The sequence below is a fragment of the Aegilops tauschii genome, chromosome 7, assembly GCF_002575655.3.
Source record: "Aegilops tauschii subsp. strangulata cultivar AL8/78 chromosome 7, Aet v6.0, whole genome shotgun sequence".
NCBI lineage: Eukaryota > Viridiplantae > Streptophyta > Magnoliopsida > Poales > Poaceae > Aegilops > Aegilops tauschii.
Window position 1 is genome coordinate 169,447,988 of NC_053041.3, and position 8,439 is coordinate 169,456,426.

Sequence of the window (8,439 nt, forward strand, 5' to 3'; positions counted from 1 at the left end):
CCCGTCCACCGATGAGGTGGCCACGGTCAGAGCAGCTGGTTACTGTGTTTCGTCTCATGAGGATGCGGATGATCTTTCTCCGGTGACCACCCCACCGCCGGCAAGGCTAGCGATTCAGTTTGGAACAATCCCGCCTTCCCCGGAGGGTTTATCTCCTGCCCGTTTAAACCCTGGAACCTCGGGTGGCCGATTAGTTTTCACATTGGAAGGTTTGGATTCTCCTGCACCCACTCAGCCACCTCCACCAGGCCATGTTCCTCAGTTGGGCTCCAGGGTACAGCCCATCTGTCTATCTGATGACGAGAGTGGCAGCCCATCACCTCTGGCCTCTAGGGCTTCATCCCCTGAGGATATTATCCGAGACCTGCAAAGTTTTGACGTTATGATTGAAGATATGGCTGCGAGTTATTGGGACTGTCAGCATTGCTTGGCTATGCGCCACACATCAGAGACATGCACGAATCAGGTCCGGTGCCGCAATTGTTTTCGTTCGGGACACGTTAAAAAAAATTGCACCGGCAAGCCGCCTGACTTATCCGTCTGGGTGCCTAAAGTCCCATCGCCGGGTTTTGGGAAGCGGGACTAAACAGACCTTTATCCCCCCGTCTCTCTAGTTTCCCGAGACCAAACGACTCCGGAGAAAACCCCATCCTCTGCTTCTCCGCCGCCACCATCGCCGCCTGACCGCCCTGTCGAGCACACCCAAGCTTCCCCCAGCTCTGGTCCGGCTCCTGCTCCACAGCCTCCAATGGCGGTGTTTGAGATTGACCCGCATCGCTTCATCCCTGCGGGCTTCGACATTGAAGATGGCGGAGCAGATCGTCTACCCCGCACCTTCTACACGCCGGCCGCGCCGCCACCCCAAGCGCATGAATAGTATATGGTGACCATTGTGGAGCCGATCCCGCCTCCAGAGCTAGTTGGGGTCCGTCGTCAGCAGGTTCTTGATTTTCTAGTTCAAGTGATGCATGTTCCAGTTATTTCTGCTCAGACTTGGTTTCAAGGAGTTGGTCTGTTCGAGATGGAAGATCCAGTTGTCAGGGGCTCTTTTACTCTGCATCCGCCGTTTCCCTTAGGGGTTGATGATGATGGCAATGAGTTTTTTGTCCGTTTTATCCCGCAAAATCAGGGTGAAGGTTTTCATGCTATTCATGGCCAGCGGACGGGGTGGTTGATGTTCATCGGCATCCCTTTAGACTACAGAAACACCCAGTGCATTGCTGATATGGTTGGCTCTTTCGGACAGTTCCACTACTGGAATAGCACTGACAGGCGTAAAGTTAGAGCTTTGGTCCGTGCCTCGTTCCCTGACAATGCGCTAGTTCCTCGCTCGGCCACCTTTCGGGAATTTGCCAATTGGGGCGATGTCATGGTGTCTTGGTCTGCTGGTTGCTATATCTTATCAGGGGAATTTGCTGGTGCCATGATCCTAGCGGATGAGGATCCAACGCCCCTCAATGGGAATCCCCACCCGTTGCCTGGAGTTCAGGTGCCGCAACCGTTTTGGGCAATGCCTCCATACCCTGCTCTGGGATGGAATGCCATTCCTCCGGGCCCTCATCAAGGTCAGAATGAGGTGGCGGGATGGGCTGATAATGTGCAGCAGGCAGCAGGATGGGGCCCGTGGGAGGAGCAGATTCAGCCTGACCATCAGCAGCAGCATGAGGAGGTTCAACCTGTCCAGGACCAGAACTCTATGATTTTGAACCCATCTGCGGATTCTTCTGATGATGAGGATATGGCTGAGGTCCAGCAGCCTCTACAAGCCCCACCGATAGTGCAGCTGGAGCCGATTCATCTTGGTATGGTCCAGGTTTTTTATGGGCTAGTTCTGCCGCTGGCCATGATCTGGGAGAGATCATTCAAGTCTCTGTTGCCTGAATTCTTCATCAGGGATATACCAGCTTGTCCGCCTAGTTTTTCTGCGACGTTGCTACAAGTCAAATTTGGGTCTGCCGATCTGCAAGAGAAGTATCAGCTCCTATCTGCCAAGCAAGGTGTCTCCGTTCCTGGACCCAGCTCTTCGGTGGTCATTGAGGAGTTGGCACCTGATGATCTCTCGTGCTCCAATTACCAGGTTCCACCCTCTCCCTCCCCGGTCTCTCAAGAGGATTTTCAATTTTCTTCGGTTACTCCATCTCCGCTGGGCAAGCGACCACGTCATTCTGCACGCTCCAGGCGCTCTATTACGCTTGTGGAGCCAGTTCTGGACTTCTCCACTAGAAGGATGACGCGCAGTGCTGCCAAGAGGACGGGCATGAAGCCAGTTTCTGCCATCCCTCCGAGGTTTGCCCCCCAGCGTCGCCCGAAGGCCAAGAAGCTTCGTCTTGATGATGAGCCCAACATGCTCCCTCTCCCACCTCCGACGCCTATTCCGTCGCTGCAGGCCATTGGTGTGGCTTTGGGCATTGATCCGTCTGAGTTATCGGTTGAGAAGCTTATGGCTTCTCCCCGTCCTGCTGCAGAAGACGATGGTTCACATGATGCTTGACGGCCCACGAAGCTTCATGGAGAGATGGGCGCTTTTGCTTTTGTGCCCGTTTTTTGTTTTCAGTGACTGTCTGCAATACTTGGTTACTGTTACTGCTACTTATGTCCCGCCTATGTCCATGCTGTTAAGCAGCTGGATCTGCAACTATACCCCTGCGCTGTTTTTTTATGGATAATTGCTATTTTCGAAACTAGAATGTGCTCTGTTGGAATGTGTGTGGGCTCAATTCTGAGGCTCGGCAGCGTGATCTACGTGCCAAGATTGAGGAGAGCAGATGTTCTGTTCTTTGTCTGCAAGAAACTAAATGTGAGAGCTTTGATATTCGTATGATTAGATCCTTCTGCCCTAGGTGGTTTGATCAATTCGCGTTCTCACCTTCTGTTGGAGCCTCTGGCGGGATTCTCGTCGTTTGGAATTCCTCGATCTTTCATGGCCAGCTTGTGGATATTCAGAGGTTTGGTGTGGTCGTCTCCTTCCAATCGTTGCAGAATTCTGAAAAATGGACCCTAACCTCTGTCTATGGGCCATGTGAGGGTCAGCCTAGGGATGATTTCGTTAGTTGGCTTTATCACCTACGAATCCCTCCCGATGAAAATTGGCTCTTGTTGGGGGACTTTAATTTCATCAGATCTTTGGAAAACCGAAACCTCCCGGGTGGTGATACCAACGATATCTTCCTATTCAACGAAATAATTGGTCACCTTGGACTATTGGAGTTGCCCTTGAAGGGCCGTAGCTTCACCTGGTCTAATATGCAGCAAAACCCCCTGCTTGAGCAACTTGATTGGTTCTTTACTACTGCTGATTGGATTTCACACTACCCAAACACTGTGGTTACTCCACTAGCCAGAACTACCTCTGAGCACGTGCCTTGTGTGGTGTCCATTGACACTACCATTCTTGCGGCCAAGATTTTTCGGTTTGAAAATTTCTGGTTGGATATGCCGGGGTTCATGGATTGTGTCTCCAAGTCCTGGAATGCACCTGTCTTCTCTGATCTTTCTGCTTCTGCTGTTATCACAAGGAAATTTAAGCGACTGCGGTATGATTTGAAAATTTGGAGCAAAAAGCTATCGTACATCAAAAAGCTTACTGTTGATTGCTCAAAGGTGATCCTGCACTTTGATCAGTTGGAGGAAGTACGACCTTTAACACGGCCGGAATTCAACTTCCGGAAACTTGTGAAGTTTCACTATGAACATCTGTTAAAACTTCACTATATATATTGGAAACAGAGGTGCACTATTAGGTACATCAAGGTTGGCGAGGAGAATTCAAAATTTTTTCATGCCATGGCCTCTGAGCGTATGAGGAGAAACTCCATCTCCAGTCTGAAAACCAGTTCCATGCTTGATCCAGTGACTGATCACGCTCAGATGGCGGGAATCCTTTGGGCCTCGTTCAAATCTAGGATGGGCCAGGCCCAAGGGATCACTATGGGCTTTGATTTGAATCATTTAATCCAACCCATCCCGGGACTGGAGGAGCTATCCTTGCCATTTTCTGATGAGGAAATTAAGAAAGCTTTAAAGGATTTGCCGGTGGATCGGGCACCTGGTCCAGATGGCTTTAATGGGATGTTTGCCAAGCGTTGTTGGCCTATAATTCAGGAGGACTTCTTGAGGATGATTCAGGATTTTTATGAGGGGAAGCTTTCGTTGGAAAATATCAATTTTTCCCTCATTATGCTCATACCCAAGATCATTTCACCAGAAGGGCCCGATGATTTCCGGCCAATCTCCCTCACCAACACTTGTCTTAAATTCCTAACAAAATTGTTGGCCAATAGATTGCAGAGGGTGATCCTTAAGTGCATCCACAAAAATCAGTATGGGTTCCTTAAGGGTAGGTCGATTCAGGATTGTCTGGCCTGGAGTTTTGAGTATATTCATCAATGTAAACAATCCAAGCGTCCAATTATAATCCTTAAGTTGGACTTTGCTAAGGCCTTTGACACCGTTGAGCATGAGGTTATTCTTCAGATGTTGCAGCATAAAGGGTTTGATGCCAAATGGATTCTTTGGATTAAACAGCTGTTGTCTACAGGTTCTTCGTCTGTTCTGTTAAATGGCATTCCTGGAAAGCAATTCTTGTGTAAGTGTGGCGTCAGGCAGGGTGATCCACTCTCACCTCTGCTGTTCGTCATCGCAGCAGATCTGCTGCAATCTGTGGTCAATCAAATGCTGGTGTCTGGCACACTCTCTTTGCCTCTTCCGACCCATGACAGGGATTTTCCCATCATTCAATATGCGGATGACACGATCCTATTTCTTGCAGCTAAGGATGATGAGCTTGTTGCCCTCAAGAATATGCTGCTTACATTTCAACAATCCACTGGTTTAAAGGTCAACTTTGCTAAATCCTCAATGATCCCACTGAATATGCCTAATGAGGAGGCTGACACACTTGTTGCTATTCTTGGTTGTAAAATTGGCCAGCTTCCATTTACTTATCTTGGATTGCCTTTGGGAACTACAAGGCCAAGGATCATCGACCTCATGCCCTTAGTTGATAGTCTTGAAAGGAGGTTAACTGCAAGCTCTTCTATGCTGAATCAAGGCTCTCGTTTGCAGCTTCTCACCTCTGTCCTGACCTCTCTGCCAATATACTTTCTGTGTAGCCTCAATATCCCAGCCGGGATCATTAAGCAACTAGACAGAATTTTCAGGCAATGCCTTTGGAGGGGTAATAGTGATGTTCCAAAACAGTCGCTGGCTGCTTGGGAGCTAGTTTGCAGGCCAAGAGATAAGGGTGGTTTGGGTATTATTAATCTGAACATCCAGAACAAAGGACTGCTTCTCAAGCATCTTCACAAATTTTATAACAAGGTTGATGTTCCTTGGGTGACCCTGATATGGAATAGCTACTATGATCATGGGGTTCCACAGGCAACAGCTAATGCTGGATCTTTCTGGTGGAGAGATGTTCTGAAGCTGCATGAGGCTTACACTGCTATTGCCTCAGTACATATCAACATGGGTGATTCTGCTCTATTCTGGACTAATTCCTGGCACATTGGGGGCTCTGCTAGACCCCTATGTTGGAGATTGCCAAGGTTGTTTTCTTTTGTCAATAATGACAGGATCTCTGTGCGGGAATTTCTTCAATCCCAGGATCTTTTCTCTATGTTTTATTTGCCCCTTTCTCATGAGGCTGCTGCTGAGTTGCAAATACTGGAAAGTTGGATCTTGCAGTTAGACAGAGACCCCACCTTACCTGATGTTTGGATATGGCCTGGCCAATCAGGAGGGTACACTGCGAAAAGCTTTTACATGATTATGCACTCACATTTACCTACAATACAACCTTGCAAATGGCTTTGGCAGAGTAAGTGTACCATGAAGATCAAGGTGTTCGGCTGGCTTTTATTCTTTGACCGACTTAATACCAAGGATATGTTGGTTAGGAGACACTGGCGCTCAAACCAGGATGACAATCTTTGCCTCACCTGCAGTGAGCTGGCGTATGAGGATAGAATACATCTGTTTTTCAACTGCACCTTCAGCTGAAGAGTCTGGAACTATTTGGGTATTGATTGGTCTGGAGGCTCAGATATTCTGCAATGTATCCTGCACGCCAGGTCCAGCTTCACACACCCTTTCTTCGTTGACGTTATGCTAACAGCAGCATGGAATATTTGGATTTTGCGAAATGGCAGAATCTTTAGAGCTGAGAGAGCTACTTTCAGTGCTTGGAAGTGTAAATTCATCCATGATATTTCTTTGCTTGCTCACAGGGTGAAAGACTGTAACAAGCCAAAGCTTTTGGCTTGGATTGCTTCTTTGTTGTAAAGCAAGTATAGTTAGTTAGCAAATAGGTAGACTCTTTTCCCTTTTGTTTTCCTTCCTTGTATAGTTTGTATTTAACTTGTACAGTGATGCTTTTTCTAATAAAGGGTTGTGGGGCTTTGCCTCACAGTAAATATTCAAAAAAAACAGATAATATAATAGCATGAAACAATCAAAAATTATAGATACGTTGGAGACGTATCAACCGACTATCGGCAATTCCCCACCCCGCCCACCGGGTGTCGGCTGAGTTTAGAATTAGAAGAGAGAAACGAGGGAGGAGAGCAAGCTGTAGCACGGACGCTGTTGTCAGATGGTACTCGTGTTGATAGAATAAGAGTACTGAGCACCCGTACCACTTTTTTTAGGGAAAAAGTAGTCGTGTGTCTAGTACCACCAGTTGGGTGCGTGCGAACTATACCTGTCATCACTTTAGGTCTCCTTTTCGAACCGCAGCTATGCTTCACCGTACATATTTTTTCACGCATTTATCCTCCTATATGTACTCCTAGGCTATTTCCACGTGCTCCCTTTCGCCGACATGTGGGACATAGAGCATCTGGGTCATAGTGCATGCACGACTCGGAGCATGTGCCGGGGTACTTTACATTTTAGACCTCATGAATTACATGCAAACCCCCCGCAGAAGAATAAATAAATAAATTACCACATGAAACCGGATTTTTTTTGTAGAAACCGGAGCACGTTCATTAAATTTTGGACATAACACGTTTATAAAAAACGACCGGACCTAAACCAGTCTAAGGGCCTCTTTGATTCACAGGATACTGAAAACACAGGAATGTGGTATGATGGCGATAAACCGAGACGAGGAGAACTCTAACTCAGTTAGAGGTTAGAGTTAGATTCTAACCTCTGAACTAACCCTGAACTAACTCTAAACCAAACAGGTGTATGGATGGGGCAGGGTTAGATTGACAATAAATGTTCTTTCTCAATCATTTGACTACTTTGGACCCTATTTCCTGCCGGATTTGGTGTGGCCGGCTCTTGTGTGGCCTCCTCCCGCTCACAATTGACATAAATGAACCATGTTTACAAATCAAGCATGCAAAACATGAATTTTTTTACTTTTTCCATACAAATGAGATATCCCACTTAAACATACAAGTTGTCAATCAAGCTTCACAAAAAAATACACTCCATGAAACAAAGCATGAGCTAACTCATCACGGAAGTCATTCACGGTAGGGAGGGAGCCCAGAGCCCCTCACGCACCCAGGGAGGAGCTCGTCATCGTCACTCTGGAGGAAGGCTCTGTAGAGCCCAAGCCCCGGGAACCCCTCCGACGCCGGCGCTTGCGAGTTGAGGTCGACACCAGCATGGGTAGTAGTGCCACTTGTCGACGACTGTGAACCGAATCTTTGGGCCTCTAGAAATAATGCAAGCCTGAAACTGAAATACCTAGAAAGGTGAACTGAATCTTTGAGCCTCTAGAAATAATGCAAGCCTGAAACTGAAATACATAGAAAGGTGAACTGAATCTTTGGGCCTCTAGAAGTAATACAAGCCTGAAACTGAAATACCTAGAAAGGTGAACTGAATCTTTGGGCCTCTAGAAAGATTTATTACCTCCTCAAGCAGCATCAAACAATTCCATGCGTGCACCACAAATCTATACCAAGTTTAATCAGGATCTACTTTTCCAAATCAGAATTAGCGCTAGAGCGAGCAAGATCAATGATATGGCTGTGAGACAGAGAAGGAACGAACAAACTCACCCCGCTCGCGACCTCCCTGTTAGATGCACCGCCGCCGCGCACGACAGAGGGAGAAAAACGACCGGTGAAGGGGGAGCGGGGCGAGCTTCGAAGGACAGAGGGAGAGGGCGGCCGGAGGAGAGAGAGGGCGAGCAGCGGAGCAGCGCTTGGGCAGGCGGCCCGATGGGGAACAGAGAGGAGTCGTGTGAGGGGGCGGAGGGAGAGATCTGGTGCAGGCAGGGGAGATTTTTTTAGTTCTCTTTTAGTGGGCCCGAGGAGAACTAACTCAATTAGAACCTCTCCATCGGGCTAGTTTTTTTTAGCTGGGTTAGAGCAAACTAGCTCAAACTAACCCCACCTGTTTGGATAACTTGAGGCTATTTCAACCCAAACTAGCTCTAACTCAGGGATCCAAACAAAGAGGAGTAGTATTGTACAT

General features: G+C 47.7%; 1 protein-coding gene across 1 annotated transcript; it reads left to right on the plus strand.

Annotated features, from left to right (window-relative positions):
• The first annotated feature begins 3,243 nt into the window (after positions 1-3,243).
• LOC120968778 (uncharacterized) lies at positions 3,244-6,000 on the plus strand. Its single transcript, XM_040395756.1, has one exon. The coding sequence runs from the start codon at positions 3,244-3,246 to the stop codon at positions 5,998-6,000; it is 2,757 nt and encodes a 918-aa protein (XP_040251690.1).
• The last annotated feature ends 2,439 nt before the right edge of the window (positions 6,001-8,439 follow it).